We start from the raw sequence: 19,904 nt of genomic DNA on the forward strand, positions 1-19,904 counted from the left end.
CTCCCTCCCTCCTGTATTCCAGGGTTGGTAGACCGAGTATTCTTAGACGTTCAGCGTATGATTTGTCAGTTAATGTTGGTACTTTTTTCGTTGCTCTTCGCTGGACTTTTTCGATTGTAATTTTGTCCTTGGTATACAGGGGTGACCATATCGTTGAGGCGTATTCGAGGTGGGGTCGTATAAGAGCTTTGAAGAGTGTTGCAAATATGGTTGGGCTCATATATGTAAAACTTCTGAATACTATTCCTGCAATTTGGTTTGTTTTGCCGGATGCTTTTTGGACGTGTATGGAAAAATTAAGTTTTTCGTCGATGTGAACTCCCAGATCTTTTTCACTATTCACCTTAGTGATTTCGATGGTTTTTCCGTATTGCGTCAGCGAGTAGTTGGATGACTTTGGTTTTGGTCCAATTTCTATATGCTTGCATTTTTTTACATTCAGTTTCATCATTCAATTTTCTGTCCATTGGCACATTGTCAATACACTGTTGCAGTCTCGCTCGATTTTCTGGGGTTGAATTATTAGCTGATATTTTGGCATCGTCCGCGAATAGTTTTGTAGTACAGAACACTCTAATACATCTGGCATGTCATTGATATATATCAAGAACAGAATTGGCCCGAGTACACTCCCTTGATGATTAGGAACACGTGACCTCGAAAACTCAATTGGTATATTTTTTACATTAATATTTGTTTTAATGTTCATGCAGAGACGTATTACTACACTATGTGGCTTTACATGTCTCTGGTTCATGTTATGTTGGGGTTTTTTTCAAATATTAATTTTATTGTTTTGATAAGCTATCAGCTTGAATTTTGATTAGAGAGATCGTCAGTCATGATCAGTTTGTGAAAAGTAAATGATAAGCCGAATGATGTGTCAATTAAGTTTCTGTACTTCATATTTTATAGTATTACATACTAAGCATTTTGGCCCAGGCTTCATCAGTTGAGGAGCAAAAATACTGTTCTTATCCTAAACATGTTGGAATATCAGCATGAATGTCAGCTATTTCAAGTTTTCGTTGATGAAGAACGAAAATGATACAGTTGGTTTAAAATGGGTGGTGTTTTTTTTTGCTTTTGCTTTTGCCATGCAGGTGCGCGAAAGGAAAACACTTAAAAGGCAGTTTGATCGAAAGCATAGGAATTGGGAATATACATGAAAGGAAGACAAGAATGGGTGTCCGATACATGTTACATAGGGCCAGGAGGCTGGGTCTAAAAGGGGATGCGCGAGCAAAATCAGGGACTCACGTGGTCGGAAAGCCGACTATTATCAGAAGGGGAAAACACATCCAACGAGGCGCTGAGCAGTAAACCCACGTCAGGGAACGTTAGGGTATGGTTAAGGCTGGTTAGCTTAACATATGTCAGTGTTCCGGGTGGGGGTGGTTTTCACCGTTATAGTTAGAGAATAGTTACAATTACCCATAGGCCTTATTTTACAATGTACGTGGGGGCTAATATATATAGGTTCACTAAACATTCGTTCTTTTGTCTACGCTGTAGGTTTTCTTTTCTCTTATTGGGTCACCTGAGCTTTGCTCTGAAAGTGACCTAATCAGAATCATCCTTGGTAGATTTACAAAATTGTAAAAATTGGGATTCCTGTCCCAACCCCGGGGGGGGGGGGGGGGGGGGGGGTCAAAAAGACTTCTTCTCCAGATTCAGACGAACTAGTCACTTCCTCTGCATGGATGGAAAGATCATCAGGGCTTTGTTTCAATTGTAAATTTCAGTACCCCCAGGTCACCCGTTCTCCCTTGGGGAGGGGATAAAGTTTACTATAGTAGTTTATATTAGGAAATAACATTTTGTGGGTATATTTTGTCAATTTTCAGTAGGAATATATCAAAACTTGGTCAGAATCATCTTTGGTGGAAAAGGGTATTAAAATGTAGAATTGGGATTCCTGCCCTATCTCCGGGGGTTAGGGTGGGGCCCTAAAAGGAAAATTTACCAATATTTCAAACGTGTCCTTCTTTAGACTTTTATGTACTACAATCGAATTCTGTGCATGGATGAACATTCCATCAGGGGCTTTATCTATTTTTCAATTTCATTACCCGCGGGTCATCCATTCTCGCTTGGGGGTAAAATTGATTTTTGTTTATATAAGGAAATAACACTTTTGGGTATATTTTGTCCATTTTCAGCAGGAAATTATTCAAACTTGGTTGGAATGATTATGGTGCCATATGGCAATTAGATGGTATGAGAAAATGATATCCTGCCCATCCCCGGGGGCTGGAGGGGTGGGGCCCCAATGGGGGAAATAGAAAATAAAAAAATCTTCTTCATCAGACTCAGATGTTTTACAAATACTCTTCATGGATACAAAGATTAGGTGCATTTTTTAAATTCTCATATCCCTTGGTGAGAGGATAAAGTTTACTATAGTTTATATAGGTAAATAACAGATTTGGTATATTTCGTCTAAACTCGGCAAGAAATTATTAATACTTTGTGGGAATATTTGTGATGAGATGGCAATTAGACAGTATGAAAACATAGGACCCGTCCTTGCCCCAGAGGCCGGATGGATGGGGCTAAAAACGTGAAAATGGCTGATATTTTAACAAAATCTGTGCAGTCAGATGTACAAGATTCAAGTTTCTTTTATGGATGGAAATGCATTATATAAATTGTTCGTTTTATTACCCTTTGGTCATCTGTTCTCCTTGGTTTATTTAGGGAAATAACACTTCTGACTATATCTTGTCCATTTTCAGCAAGAAATAATTCAAACTTGGTTGGAATAGTCATAATGAAATTGAAATCAAATACTATCATAAAGTAAGATCCTGACCTATCCCAGGGATTGGCCAAAGAGAAAAATTGGCTAAATACCAAAAAAATAATATTTCTCAATAGCAAAATGATTTATATGAATAGTTCTTAAAGTTCTTATTCTTTGGTGACATGACAAGTAATGTATTTCACTTTGTTTACATGTTGGTTTCCACATCACATCTCAACAATGAAATTGAGCTACCAATACCACGGACTAATCTAATTCCGTGCCAATACCTATAATATAACAGGTGAACGCTAAGGCCCTTGGGCCACTTGCATTATATATTTTAATGTACGTATTGTTTGCCATGTTTGAACGGGTACATTAGCCGTGTGTTATTAAATAAATGTTAGTTAACTTTGAAACCAGGTGTTGATTGGTTTATAACTCAGAGACTCCTCCACATCTGACGGACCTGTGTCTGACTATACAGAGGGACACAGCGGGACATTCTTTGGGATTGCCGCCGGTCAGTTTGTCGGTAGTTTTGGGGAAAACCTAAATTACTATACGATCACTTTCATCTACCGACAGTGGACAGGCTCTCCCCACGGATGTCCTATCCAAGTTTTCAAGTTTTATTCGAACGTTAAGCCATTGGCCAATCAGTACACAATACATATTAGACACAAATCATGGACAGCGTACAGATAGATAATGAAGACAATCATATTCCATTATAATGCCCTTAATTTGTTTGCCTCATAGATGAATTTTCTTAATAGACACAATTCTTTAATATTATGGACACTCGCTAATAGGTCAAATCCAGATTGTAATCGCCAAGAGAGATACATTTTGTATATTTTCCTTTTGGCTGTTACATGAAAAAAAGGTAGTTCAACTAACCCTTCAACTAACCCCTTTTTCTCCTTTCTTTGAAATCAGAATTTCAGCTGTTGCAATCGGCATGACATATTCGGATTTTTTTGTATTTCGCAATCGGTATTGCTCAATTGGCATAAAACGCATTTATTATTCGACAATTAACTTTTCGCATTAAAATCCTCATGTTAAAAGAAAATGGAGAATGGGACTAGCTAATGTCTTTTTCAAGAAACAGCACAGGACAATGATTTAATGTCTTCTCCTTAGTATATATATGTGTATCTCTCTTGGCATTCAAGATAATTCGACGTTTTAGATTAGGCATTAGAATATCGCATTACCCATTTAGCAATAAGCATTAAGAATTTGGCATATGAAAATAAGCATTGCGCATGTGGCATTGAAAATGAACATTGCGCATTTGGCCACCGTACCGGCCTTCCATGGTATAGAGTCAAGTCAAAGTTGACCTCCTTTGTACTTCAAGTATTCAATGCATTTTATCTTTATTGGGAACCAAATAGATTATATGAATTCAAAATGAGTTCAAACCAATGATGTGTGAAGCATTTGTTTTAATACAGAGGTGTAACGCTTTGATAATGGAAACAGATATACAGAAGATTCGTGGGTCCATTTTGTAAATATCATAATTTAGTATCAACTAATGTTCAAAATTCCAAAATATCAATATCTTGTCGAAAAGGACCTACTTAATATTCTGGAAATAACAAACTCAAACACGATTTTATAAAGCGATTTTGTTTCAAAAACATATATGCTAAATTACGTCCTTCTATAAGAGAAGTCCCTATCGGTCGCACTCAGAACACCTATGGGACATGGCAATATGTATTGAACTGGACTGTATTGATTGCCAGCGTCCGTCTATAATTAAGACGTCCCTGGTTTAAATCCCGGTCTATCCGTATGTGTTTCCTCTCCTGTTACGTAAACATAAAAAAATATCATGGATGTTCCGCGAAATGCGCTCGGTACCTTAGGTTTATTCCATATATTTCAACATCAAAAGCTGTTTAAGATAATTTCTGATTCATTGCGTCGTTTAACTCATACAGTGCAGATCATGGGACATTTGGTTATTGAGAAGAAGTCGTTTACATATCTTAACACATTCGACCCCGTGAACTTGAAAGTGTCTCAAGGTCATTCGTTTGAACAAAATAGATAGAACTTACTCTAATTTAAAATCAAATGTTTATTTTGCCTTTTTTTACAATCATTGGATTTTTTTTTCTTGAAATTGTCTCAACTTGATTTCACAATGAACAATGAACAATGAACAATTATCTAACTTGAATAAACTGGAAAATTGTTTAATAGAAATTTATATTTATGGATTTTATCGTCATTAAGAAAAAATAAAAATAAAATAAAAGGAAAAGGAAAGGGGGGGGGGGGGTATAAAGTTAATTTGATGACCCAGAATAAAAATAAATATCAACATTACAAATACATTTTCGCTCATCAAAAAGGAAACAATCTTAAACTTCAATTTCATTTTATAAGCATATGCTTCAAAATACCAAACCTGTAATTGAATTTTAAAATTACTGTTTTTTGGGAATTATTTTTATTTTTATTTCCAATACTTCCCTATACTAGGTTGAAAAATAATCATTTGTTTTCACTATATCAGTAGTGACTTGATGTTGAGAAAAAAATCTCATGTTTGTTAGATTTTAATGACATAATTTTGGTACTCGTGTCTTTAAATTTGTCTTTTCCAAAGGGAGGTCACTCTAATCAATGATTGGAAAATTCCTGCTGTGTTATGAATTAGCAAGCGGCAGGAGTGGGGCCTTCGTTTTATACAGACAGTAACGTTAAATGACTGATGCTATTTATAATTTACTTATATCGCAATATAGTAAGTATAAGACTTCATTAACAACAAAAACGTCATTATATGTTATAGCGATCCATCCGAGAGATTCAAAGAAACTGCTTGTCACTGCGCTACAGTATACAGTAGACAGTACAACACTTCTACTGCACAGACCAAGATAGCAATCTAATATAATTCCGTGTAACTTATTTAATTTTATTTAGGTAGCACTGACAAACATGAAACAATCCTAACTCTGGTTTATACGTTGTAAATGCGAGAGTACTTGTCAGTAAAAGGATAAATATAAAACTATCCTACACAATAACATCTAAAAATTTACATATGTGACATTCAACAGGTCCAGTACACTCTGTTGATTGGGCTCTAATCTGCAAAGACCTGTAATAGCTGTATCGACCTATCTGAAATAGGTCTTTTGAGCTTTTTGTATAGGCCTATGTAATTTTCTTTTTAAAAAGAAAACAACACAGTCGCATTTAAAAAATATATTATCACTATTTTGATTTCTAAAGATATGAAATGAAAGTATTCTTTAAAAAATGTTGATGTCAAAAAAAAGTAGAAAATTTCACATTTATGAAAAATAAAAATATTGCTCTGTCAGCTTTTCGTAGTCAACATTACCGTAAAAGCTATAGTTTTATGTGACTTTGCTTTATTTTTTTTATTAAAATTCAGAAGTTGTATTTAATATATAACTCAACACATGAAATTATAATAGGTGGATATAGCTATAAAAGGTCTTTACAGCTATATATAGATCACTAATCATCAGAGTGTTCTGGACCTGCATGGTCAGATTGCCCTAAAATTCATCTGACACATGCAACTCAAAAGTGCTGATTACGATTGAAAATGGTATACATGTATATGTATTTAATTTTCAAAATTGTAACCAACAGAAAATGACCCCTCCCACCCAAGACGTTCACCTCGCCATCTAAAGAAGTATATCCCCCAGTAGTTCCTCACCCTCCTATCGTATATTCTTTCAGCCCACTGTATATTTAACCTGTGATCACCCGTCAACTGTATACACATATTATAACTTACAAAACATGAATATGAGTATTGATAACTTGTCGAAACATTCACAACAAATGAAACCTATTTTTTTCTTTCAGTCAGATGACTTTAGAGGGATGACGAAGGCCTAAATAATAGAGTAGACCAATTTATTACCGGTGCAGGCTATGTCTGACATTTCCCTGTCACCAACACCATCCCAGGAAAACCTCGCCAACGTAATGGACGCCACCATGTATAACGCAATCGACACCTTCATGGCCAACGAGGAGCAGCCCTATGATAGCTTCATGAAACAGTTTACACATTTTACACAAGGTGAATATTTACATGTATATAATAATATTGTACACATGTGTGGATTTTTATCTCATTGGCATCAGTTAATGAGAAGTAATTATATAAGGTTGTTAATTCCTAATTAAACCATATTTATAAAAAGACTAAAATATTTAACTTATGCATGAATGACATTGTCATCAAAAATCATAAAATCTTCTTTAAATGTGAAGCGAAAAAAAAAATGGTTAACCCAAATAGACTTAATCAAACATATCATGAAAATTGAAATACAGATAGGGTAATAGATTTCTTTTCAGTATTTAAATATAAACTTTCTTATTTTGTTACAATAATGAAACAACTGATTTCAACACTTATGTTGATCAGTCTTGTTTTCCCGAATATTAGCGCAGAGGAGGGGGGGGGTGTGTATTTTGGAAGAAACTGGAATTCCCAGAGAAAATCCACAGGGTTGGCAGCAGAGGCAGAACAAAAGTTTACGCAGAAAACATGCATTTTTGATAACTTCAGCGAGATAGTAATTTCAACAGTGTTTGTCTTCTTCTTCTTTTTAAAATGTTTAAAATGCAAAATAAAATATATTCTGATATTTAATTCTGTTTTAAAAAAGCATTGGAATGTATATTATATACATGTGTTTTGATGGAAATATTTTTTGCGTAAAGGCCATGAGTATGTTTTAAGAAAAAACTCAAACCTGTCTTCATAAAATTTTCTACATACCAGGTAATGATGTAGCATATTTTGTATTTATGGCAAGCTATTATTTGGTCAAACATTCTCTGAAAATTATGAAAGAAGCATGCAAAACGGTACATGAATTAGATGGTGGGCCTGTGCTATACTTGTAGATACAATGTATTTGTAAGGTTTTTTTTTATCTTTGATTCAACTTTTCTATATTTGTTACACGGAAAACAGTTTTTTTTATAGTACAATATGTACATGAAGTACATATATGTAACAATGCTATTTGATAATGAAATACCCAGTTTATTATTTAACTATGTACCTGGTATTCTACAGATGATGTTAAAGCAGATATGCTGAGAAAGCGAGAAGCGATGCTGAAGAAAATGAAACAGTCCAATCGTACACATGAAGGTAACAAGCAGAGCAGTGTACCTGATCAGGATAATGACAACACCTGCCCAGGTGTGTTACCCGGGGAGGAGGAAGAGCTGGAAGAGGAGGTAAGTCTGTCATCACAGTGCAGGGGAAGTAACTCTTGTAGAGAATGGAATAAATTTGATTTTGAACTAAATCCTTGAAAGAAAATTGAAATTGAAAGTAAGAATATAGTCTGTCCAGGCAGATTTTATTGAAATTTCAAATAACAAGTCTATGCCTATGGTTGCAAGGAGGTTGATGTAGATTTTAGGGAAAACCGTCTTTCTTTGAATTTTCATGTGAATAATTTTACGTACAAAAGGATCAGCAATCAAGATAAAATAATCATGGTAAAATCATTGGAATTATACTTAATAATAATTTTCTGATGTATCTTCAATAAGTAAAACTTTGATATTTCTGATGTATCCTGTTCACTTTGCAATGGATCCATCATACCATTAGTTAATACTGATGATTTTTTTTTTTTTTAAATCATCACAGCATCAAATGTTTAGTCACTGTCTGAAAATTTTGAATGGGTGAATTTCAGGTCATTCTAGGGTGGATTTAGGTAAAATAGGGGAAATTTTAAGAGAATATCCTTTTGAGAAGAGTTCAGATAAACTATTATTAAACCTTTCACCCCTATGCAACTTTAGTTAACTCTAACATGCATTGATCTGGATAAGTCTATTACAGTTTACAGTGGTGAAATGGTATCTCTGGATAGATAGAATAAATCTACAGTATTTTCTTTTCAATTTTAGTTGAAATTGTCTCTGACACTTGGACCTAATTAACTGCTAGTGATGTGCTGATGTTCGATTATAATCGAAAATTGATCGGTTTGCCTTTTCCAGTTCCAATTATCGATTACAAATTCCATTATCGATATAATCAGTTCATTATTGAAATTGAAGTATTTGAATGTCTACCATGTAAAGTATGCTTAAAAAGTAATATATATTGTTATCACTTATACTATATGATTGATAAAAATGCATAAAAGTTGCTTGATATCCATTCATTATAAAAGAATGAAACCTAATTTATAGTTCACAACTCAGTCCTAAAAACTTATAAACTGATTATGCAATCGGTCATCGATCTGTTTACTACTTCTGATTACAAACTGATTATCGATTATGATTTGAAACTGATTGCCCATCCCTACTAACTACAAATGTAGTTTGATATTGATCTCTGACTTATATGTACAGGTTTTGGATCTTGGTACCAGAAGCAGTATCATGACAAGTGGAATCAACAAGGGACCTAAAAAGTCAACAGTCCAGGTAAGGAAACCTAGGCACAACTCTTGTTACAAATGGTACTTTAAACAGTTTTAATACATATTCTACCTCGGTTCTGATGACGGCTCGCCTTTGAGTCGAAACATTTAAACAACAGTCTTCATTAAATTCACATAATTGGAATATTCCTCCGTGTTGTTCTATACTCCTAGCGAATTAATTCGTGATATTTTAGCAAGGGACTCTGTATACGGAAGTATCCACGGCAGGAATCGTCGGAACAGTACCGTATTTGACTTATAAGGGACGTTGCATCTCCAACCCCCCTTCATTGACATTTTACCTCAGTTCAGAGAATATTTATTAACAGTTTTAATACGTATTTAACCTCAATTCAAAGAATATTTATTAATGCATCATTCTTTTCAAATGAAGTTTTGTGGTGATACAGGTTACCTTTATTCTTTAAGGAATTTATCATTTACCCAATAAGAACAAATAATGTGGCGAACAATTTGAGAGAAAGAATTTTTAGGTCTAATAGGCATAGTATTCACAGCTGTTCTTGAGGTATGCTTTGGTAGTACAGTAGATTTCGCTTAATATCATCTCTCATTTGGCAGATGAAAACATGATATTAACCAAAGCATGACATAAAGAGAAAATGTTTTTTTCTGAACATTTCAGATGTCAAAACCCGGAAGCGACCATATTCGTAAAAATATTTGTAACTGACACAGCTTTTTCTTTATTAACAGTGAAATATTCGTTTTTTATTTGTTATTTCTTTGAAATATGTAGCTAAAACACTGTAAATTGTCTTTGTATTTGACAATTTTTTAACAGTTTTGTTTTACAATTTCAGTTTGACAACTTCGTAGAGCTGGATGTATCGGACAGTGAAGATATATTGGAAGACAGTGATTATGTTGCTAGTTTTGCTGGTCAGAAATCCAGCGTAAAATCAGAAGGTTTGTGTGTATATTTGTTTGGACACTAAAATCATCTCACCATCACAGAAATACATCTGTCTAAATTTTATACATTTCGTACTTGCCAACATTTTGAAATTTTCATGGGGGAGATTACACATTTTCAGAATAAAAAGCATCAATAGAATGTGTGTATGTACACCCTAGAGAGAAAATAACACTTTTAAATGGCACCTTTAGAGCTGTTCTTTCATAATTATGAAACCATCAGATCTTTGAAAATAGATATAGTTAAGCAAATTCTCTGATTAAAAATGCTAAGTTTTAGGGCCCGAAATCAGGACTCTCCCTCCTAAATATGGAAAGTTGGCAGATATGACATTAAGTCTTTGAGATAAGTTAGGCCTTAGAGTGCCTCAATAAAATTTTGTTTAAATGATAAAAATATGATATTAAAATATTTGTTGATAATAAGCAGTTATAAGACAGGTTGAAATTCAACAAAAATGCATTTATTTCTGGATGACTGTTTGGTTTGTATAGTGTCTGGATTTAGTTTTGACAGATTATCTTTTCAAATTAAATCCACTTATGAATGTGTTCACAAACTACTCCTGCTTTTCTTTGATTCCACCCTTTAAATGTTAGTTGAATTGTAGAATCTGTTTTATTGTGTCCGAATCTAACTATTAATACCACATTTTATTTGTTTCACAGAACCAAGTTTGTCTCATCAGGGTCTGGAGGATATTCAAGAAGCTGACAGTCAAGGGGAGATAACTCGTGCATCTATAGCTGCCAGAGAGCTAAGTGAGGCAATAAGCACAGTTGACTCTAGATCTGATGTTATCAATCCTGGAGAAGTGGAAGATCTTCCCTCAGTGAAGCCAGTCACTCAGAAGGACCAGACACTGGACTTCTCTGCCAAGTTCTTGGAGGGAGGACCAATCAAGGACGACCATCAGGTAACTAGTACAGGCTGATCCCCCTAGCATAAAAAATGCTGTATTTTCCCAAAATGAAGAAAAATTGCGGAATATCTTCCCAATTTCAATGAAAATAATGCTACATTTCCCCAATTCATGTAGGAGCAGGCTGTTGCAAATTTAAGAAGAAAAAACACTCGGTAACATACAACATTATACTGGAAAAAATAATAGATTTTTACGATTTTTACCCCAAAACTTGCCAATGATTGACATGTCTTTGTCGTCGTTAAATAATCTGGTTAAATACATTATATAGCCAGACAGTTTTTACTCAATCTCATGGTAACCACATAGAGTCCAAACACTGTCAAATATTATTATATCGAGGTGAGCGGGACCATTTTATACTCAGATTCTTGGTAATCACATAGAGTCCTTATATTATTATGGTGAAGTTGTTGGAACCTTGAAAAAAATCTTCATGTCAGATGAACAGGAATTCTATCCAAGCTAAACCACCAAGTAACAAACAGCTATTTAGCCTAAAATTGATTTCTATATAAACAGGTCATTAAAAGATTATCACTGTAAACTGGAGTCATGGCAATATCCTAAACATTTTGTTTTGTGTTTTAATCTATGGTCACATTTGGCCGAGTGATTAACATTTCTGCCTTATATGTTGATATCTGGGTTAAATATCTACATAGTCGTTGTAGCATAGTAGGAAGTGTTTTTCTCCTACAGTACATTCACAAATCCAATATTAACCCGTCCCAGAGCGAGTATAAATTGGTCCGGAGTGGGTGCTACGGTGTTGATGCTGTTAGAAACAAGTGAGATGACACAACAGATAATAGTTGCCATTGTAAGCTAGGCCCACTGTAAAACAGAACTCTTATACTTCTCCAGTATAATCACAGGCACATCCACATGGAGGTATTTAGCTAGGTGGCATAGGACCAGTAGAAAGCACTTGATAATGCAGCTCCTTGCAAAATCTTCAATTTGTATTGTATTAGCTCATTCACTCCTGAAGACACATTTGAACTCCTCCAATTCAAAGGTTGGAATAGTTCATTATGAAATTTCAGGAATGAATGAGTTAAATAATTTTTCATAATATTACTAATTGTTTTAATTGATTATATGACTTGTACAATTATATCTCTGTATCGCAAAGGTTTTTTTATAGTTGTGATGTGTACAAGTTTCAGCCAACTAGGTAGCTATATAGCCTGCATGAGTTGGGAAATTAATGTAATTTTTTTTTATGAAAATTGGGAAAATGTTCCTGATTTTTTCTTAATTTTGCAAAGATAAGGCATTTTTCAGTCGTGGGTATCTGCCTGTTTTCGGTTTTAATACAAATATAAAAAAAAAAATAGGTAATTACATTTTTTTCATAATCAGTGCAATAGAATGTCATAAAATCTTATTAACAGCAGATTTGATTTCCTATGATATGTAAAGAGACTCATAGCTTATAAAATCTGAGTAAGAAAGTTTCCTGTTCGGGGTTTCTTTCTGAGAACCGTATATGTCTCTGTTATGACATTTCTCAATTAGCAGATGAGACAAGTTACCATTGATATTTTTCTCACAGTTTTATAATTCAGCTTCATTGGAGACAAATAACTAAATCCAATAAATACAGGCTTTTAATTACAGGCCAGTGCTGAAACTTTTGTAAAAAAAAAATATAGCAACAAAATATATAATAATATGAAGTAAAAAAAATTGATGTAAAAATATATTTGAACCCTTTGAGGCTCTCTCCTTTTAATTCACTTTATCCATTGTCTTAAACTTTCTCCATTATGCATACTGGTGACCTATTCAAAAACAGTAAATAAATAGAATTATATCAACTGTCTAATGATCTAATGCAATCTATAGATAGACCTGGGTGGAGTATAGTTCAAAGCACCTGGTGTTAAAAAATATGCATACAAAAATTTGACTGCTTTTATAGCTACATAAAGACCATTGCAGCCACCGCATCAGGGATGAAGCACCACTGTTTATACTAGAGGATATTAAACTGTATATAGAATACATTCTTGGCATGTGAATGTGTTTTCACTGTTTACAGTTCACTGGTAATGAAAAGTTGTTAATTGCTTAATATATCAATTACCAGACCCTGTTTTTTTATATAAACAAAGTTAGTTGCATTTTTTAGCTCATTTGAACCCACTTAGCTGTGAAAGCTAAAAGGCAGATGTCCTCTGCATTCATTTAGAGTGATATTTATCGGAAAAATATGATTTCTGATATTCACACGTTATTTTGGTTAAAGTGTGTATCTACCGGTAATTGTGTGGTAAATTTAAACCTCATCATTCAGAAACAAAAATATACAATCACAACAAACATAAAAATATGTGGCTATGTATGTTGTGAATTAAAAACTCTCAAAATTTAATGAAAATGAAAGCAGGGCCTGAAAACCATATGGATGATGGCACTTTTTACTGCTAAGTTCTAAAACATGTTTTCACATAAAAAATTAGATACTGTTTTTTCCAATTTATTTGAACAACATTGCTGTTCACATCTGGGAAAAAGTATTTATAAACCCAAAAAAATCAACTACACAAAAGTATCTAAATCTTTAAGTTTAAAGTTTGTATTACGACTTAAATTTTACATTTGTCTAATTTAAGAAAGACCTAGAGAAAATTATAATTATTTGAATATAGATAGAATTCCAAAGTCAATAAATGGTAAAAAAATCAAAAAGTGGTTTCAAATCTAAGATAGAAAAGATCTACTTGAGTAAAATTTGATCTGCTACCATTTTCTTTCCTGAAATTTAACTTCCTATTAAATACTGGAAATCACTTATATTTATATAAGATATATATTGATTCTATGTCAAATCAAATAATTCTTCCAACACATTTAAACAGTATAAATTCCCGCTGTTGTTTCTTACTCATTCACCCCTGAAGACACATTTGAGCCCTTCCAATTCAAAGGTTGGAATAGTTCATTATGAAATTTCAGGGATGAATGAGTTAAATCACTAGTGAATGGCGTGAAGCACATAATCTTGAAAATAATTATTCACAAATATCAGAGATTGATGTACAAGTAGTTTTTTACATTGTTTAACAAAATTAATATCAAACCCACATAAAAATATTAAAACATTTTTACAGCAATAATGAATATATGATATCTATCATGTAATTATTTTTTGAAAATTATCAAATTTGGTCTTTTTTATTTTTATTAAGAAAAAATATTTTCTTGCAAAGGTTAGATTTTTTGTTTTTTTTTGTGAACAATAAATAATTTAAGAAAAAATATTTTCGTTTCATTCATTTTATGTGGATTTTTGCTGTATGCCGTATTTCTACGCTCGGACTGCTCTGAAAGATGTATATAGTATCTGGGATACACAAGTGTTTACATGTCTGCATGTACATAACTGTCGACACCTAGGCATTACTGCATCTCGCAGGGAGATCTGCAACTGTTAATTTAATGGGCCGGGTTAGGTAGAATCCTTCACGTCATTTGCAGCTCCAACCCAGCAAAATAGGTCAAATAATTTACGTAATAAAACGACTACAAAATAGAGGGTGAAAAACAAGGAAATGTTCCGCAGTTCTGCTCTAAAAGATGCGAGATGCTGGATGCTAATTTTTATTGGTTTTAACAAATTAGAATTTGGTTCAAAATTGAGGGTATTAAAATTGCCAGTCAATATGCATCAAAATTAGCATACAGTTTTGTCAGGGTATAATACCAGCAAATCTCATTAATGCTGTGGCAGGTTAACTTTTTTCTCTTAAGCTCCGAAATAAATGTTATTAGAAGGCCGTCTCTAATGTTATTAAATGTCACATGGTTTACATAAAATGATATTAGGTTGAACGGGCCGTGCACCCGTCACTGACACCACTACCCAACGGACTTGTCCAAATTGAATTGAATTTTTATAATTTTTAACCAGTGGTATGATCTCTTTTGAATTTAAAGTACATGGAACAGCAGGTAAGGAAAGGGTTACAGTTTAAGCCTCCTATCCAGTTATACTTTAAAATAAAATTGAAATGCTGGTTCATACATAATCTGCCTTGTTCACATTCCTGAAATAGACACATTTTTTTTTATCAAAATTTTGAAATAAAAAAAGATATGATATAACAAGTAGTTTTAAGTCGTTAGCCTTTTGGTAACACGAACAAAACAAAAGCAATACAGACAATTTATTCAGTTTAATAGAATAACCCTCCAAAAACAAGCTTTCATTATGTATTTTTTCCAAAAGCTTTCTCACATGGACTTCTTATATTAAAAAATGATTCTATGCCCTATTTCATGAAATCTATTACAAATTTAAGTAGAACAAAGTAAATTAGAATTCTCCAAAAGGGGTTAAGGCTTATGTTAGATATGAAAGTTTGTTCAAATAGAAACAGTATTGAATGCTGAAAAATGATCAAGCCAATTGAGTTTATTTTTAGGTACTATTGGGTAGTTATTACAGGGTCTTTATTTCATCCTTTACCCAAAGGAAGGAAAAATATTCTACTTTATAACAATGAGATCCCACTGAACAAATTTCTCATACCTTCTGAAGTATTAATGATTCTGAAGATACAGCATGTGTAATTTAGTTAAGTTACTATCACTCAGTAACCAGCTACCTATTTGATCACAAGACACTTGTTAACTCATTCACCCCTGAAATTTCATAATGAACTATTCCAAACCATCGAATTGGAAGAGTTCAAATGTGTTTTTAGGGGTGAGTGTGTTAATTTACTTACCTACTGCTGTATGTTTTGTCATACCAGGAGAGTACAGATAAAGTCGAATCCTTCAGTTTAAACAAAGACTTTGATTAACTCATTAACCCCTGAAATTTCATAATGAACTATTCCAACCTTTGAAGCAGAAGAGTTCAAATGTGTCTTCAGGGGTAAATGAGTTAAGATAAAGAAATACTGTAATACTTAAAGGGGCTGGTCGGGGGGAAAATGTCATATTTGCTAAAATGGCATACACATGTTTAAAATACCTTCTTATGAAATATTCCGATACAAATTTTGCTGAAATTCACTCCCTAAGAGTAAAAATTATAATTATATTAAAGAAATCCTAAAACGTCACCTGATAGTCTAAAACTCTCAATTGACCCAGATCAGTGATGTAATTTTACGGCACGCGCGTCATCAACAAGGCCAAATGTAAACATTGCGGCGAAAGAAAAAGATGCATGCAAAAGTCATGACAGGCACTAGGTATCAATACCATTATATATAACAACAACATATAGGTAGGAATTCTACACTTGCATCATACATGACCTTTGAAAACAATTATCTACGTATAGTATTGCTGTCTTGTCCGCTAGTTGAGTCTGACATGGCACATGACGGCGTGCTATTGTTGTTATCTTCACTGCCTCACTTTCGAAACAACCACGTGACATATATAAATAGATCTGCGCTAAATTTACGTGGGGCTTCCCCCGAGGTTTCAGTGGTCAAAACTGGACATTGCAAGCAGAACTCGACCATCATATTGCTGTGGTATAACTTTTGGAAGGCCAGAGAATGCATTTAGACCCATTTATTTTGTATTTTTTTCCGCGACCAGCCCCTTTAACTTAGTTTAGCAAAACTGAAACTTTAGCATATTATGGAACTTTAAATGATTAGCCCTTTCACCCCTATGTAACTTTAGTAGACTCTACCATGCATTGATCTGGATGAGTCCATTATGGTCTACGGTGGTGAAAGGGTAAGCACTTTGATGAATTGGCATACTTGCACTATATTCCATAGGAAACTTATGTACAGAAATTTCAATTAGCGCAGTCATAATTTAGCACAACATTTAAAATGTGAAAAAGTGCTAAAATAAAAAATCTGCTAATGTATGTACATCTACGGTATTTACTATGTGTTTTCTTGTTCCAGCAGGCTACAGAAGTCAGTAACGTAACATGTACGGTTTTGTCATTCCAGGAGTGTTCAGACGAAGTGGAACCGTTCAGTTTAGACAGAGACTTTGACTACGATAATGTTATATTAACGCCAAAGTATTCCCAAGAGGATGTTAATCTCATGAAGACCCTGAGGGACCAAAATAAAACGCAGCAAACGGACACACAAGAAAATGAGACCTAGTCACAATGATACAAAACTTATCATTCATAATTAGTACAAACACCCCTGAAGACTCATTTGAACTCGTCCAATTCAAAGATTGGTATAGTTCATTATGCGATTTCAGGGGGGAATGAGTTAAGGTTTTGTTTGTGACCACATTACAGTGACACCTGCATTTACCAACACCTGACTTTCAGAACGATACCTTTGATACCTGGTGTTATATTTTGTGTCACAAAAAGAAGTATTTTCAGTCTTTTGATCCCCATACCACTGCAGAACAATATAACAAGGTATTGGAAACTTAGTTGCCAGCACGACTATTAAGTTCATTATTCAAATTGAAGAGAAAACCATACATGTACTGTAGGTGACCGCAAATAAGTCCCCTCCCCACTTTGGCAAATGTCCTGGGAACAGGATGGGTGCCTGCAATTAAACCCTATCCTTAATTTTGTCTCTCTGTCAAAAAAAAGTATGTTTATGGAAATTCTATGAAAATTTGATAAAAACAAAGAGCATGCAATGACATAGATCAGAATCTGACCTCAGGATCCGTGTCATTTCACTGTTGCTTTAACCATGTGACCTGGCACCGTTTCGCTGCTATTTCATCAAAAGTGAAATTTCGGGGAGACTATACTCTATGTTAATATTTTCAAGTGTCTTGCCTGTAGTGATGCATGGATCCTCAAAATCTGTCTGGTCTAACACTGCAATATAGGACCAAGCAGTCCAGTCTCCCTAGGTGTTGGTAGAGTCAGGTGTTGCTGTAACTAGTAAACATTCCAAGAATCTATGTGTAAGCAGATCATGTATGTCAGGAAAGTCTCATATATATTATATTATGGTATTATAATATTTTTCTAATATCTTTTACAATTTTTGTTTTACTCAACTCTGTTTTCCGTCCAATATTTCATAATAAAAGAGAAATTAGAAATTTTCTAGTTTGTTTGTACTTTTTAAACAAAACGTTCTTCCATTACTGTTATTTTGTGCTTAACAGTCGTGAACAGAAACAGTAATACTGGAGACAGATTCCTTTTGTGAGGTTTTCAAAACTTTTGCCTGTATCAATTTCAATTGCAAATTGCTTATACACATTTTATCACAGGTGATGCCTAACAAGGGTGTGTGACACTGGTATGAAATAAAGATGCTGAAACAATTAAGGCACTCCAAATTCTTACAAGTCATAGGTATATCGAGAAAATAAAATGTAATATAATATAATGAAGATAAAGATGTATCATTGGTCAGTAAATATAAAATGTTTATATTTAACACCGACAACATGTCATGTTGGAAAAAATCGATAAAAGATTCTTTTTATGATTTCCAAGGGCCTTTGTACGATTGATCATATTAATGCAGATTATGTTCGTTCCTTAAAATCAATATCTATTCGTGATCATCTAAATAACATTTATTTCGCATTCTTAATAACCATTACTAGCTATATGAAAGGTAGAGTTAGTATCTGTTTGCACACATGTATAGTTAAATCCTATGCATTTCACGCGTGACATACATGTTTACAAAGTACCATCGGAGTGACAGGAACAAACCAATAAAAGGCCTGCGATAAACTGACAGTGAAAGTAGTTCAAAAAGGAATATAATATCACAATATGTACGGTGGCTATCTAAGGTCACCTTTCCCCTCTATGAACTGTGCCTACCTCAGGTCACATTTCCCCTCTATGAACTGTGACTACCTCAGGTCACCTCTCCCCTCTATGAACTGTGACTACCTCAGGTCACCTCTCCCCTCTGCATACTAGTCTAACTTTGAAGATTAGTATCTGGACAAGTCTAACTTTGGAGATTAGGTTCTGGACTAGTCAATCTTTGAGGTTTAGTATCTGGTCTAGTCTATCTGTGGGGATTAGTATCTGGACTAGTCAATCTTTGAGGATTAGTATCTGGACTAGTCTAATTTTGGGGATTAGTATCTGGGCTAGTCTAACTTTGGGGATTAGTATCTGGACTAGTCTCACTTCGTGGATTAGTATATAGACTGGTCTAACTTTGGGGATAATTATCTGGACTAGTCAATCTTTGAGGTTTAGTATCTGGTCTAGTCTATCTGTGGGGATTAGTATCTGGACTAGTCAATCTTTGAGGATTAGTATCTGGACTAGTCTAACTTTGAGGTTTAGTATATGGACTAGTCTAACTTTGGGGATTAGTATCTGGATTAGTCTAACTTTGGGGATAATTATCTGGACTAGTCTAACTTTGGGTATTAGTATCTGGACTAGTCTAACTTTGGGGCTTAGTATCTGGACTAGTCTAACTTTGGGGATAGTATCTGGACTAGTCAATCTTTGGGGATTATAATCTGGACTAGTCTAACTTTGGGGATTAGCATCTGGACTAGTCTAACTTTGGGGATTAGTATCTCGACTAGTCTAACTTTGGGGATTAGTATCTCGACTAGTCTAACTTTGGGGATTAGTATCTGGGCTAGTCTAACTTTGGGGATTAGTATCTGGGCTAGTCTAACTTTGGGGATTAGTATCTGGGCTAGTCTAACTTTGGGGATTAGTATCTGGACAAGTCTAACTTTGGAGATTAGGTTCTGGACTAGTCAATCTTTGAGGTTTAGTATCTCGACTAGTCTTACTTTGAGGTTAAGTATCTGGACTAGTCTCACTTTGGGGATTAGTATCTGGACTAGTCTCACTTCGTGGATTAGTATATG

At 34.2% G+C, this 19,904-nt stretch overlaps 1 protein-coding gene across 1 annotated transcript; it reads left to right on the plus strand.

Moving 5' to 3' along the window:
- The first annotated feature begins 5,402 nt into the window (after positions 1-5,402).
- Positions 5,403-18,100, plus strand: LOC110446957 (uncharacterized protein C11orf74 homolog). The gene is made up of 7 exons (XM_021492306.1): positions 5,403-5,522; positions 6,629-6,848; positions 7,860-8,026; positions 9,167-9,241; positions 10,065-10,170; positions 10,849-11,096; positions 17,051-18,100. The coding sequence occupies exons 2-7, from the start codon at positions 6,698-6,700 to the stop codon at positions 17,210-17,212; spliced, it is 909 nt and encodes a 302-aa protein (XP_021347981.1). The 5' UTR covers positions 5,403-5,522; positions 6,629-6,697; the 3' UTR covers positions 17,213-18,100.
- The last annotated feature ends 1,804 nt before the right edge of the window (positions 18,101-19,904 follow it).

Source organism: Mizuhopecten yessoensis, unplaced genomic scaffold, assembly GCF_002113885.1.
Source record: "Mizuhopecten yessoensis strain PY_sf001 unplaced genomic scaffold, ASM211388v2 scaffold3091, whole genome shotgun sequence".
NCBI classification, from domain to species: Eukaryota; Metazoa; Mollusca; class Bivalvia; order Pectinida; family Pectinidae; genus Mizuhopecten; species Mizuhopecten yessoensis.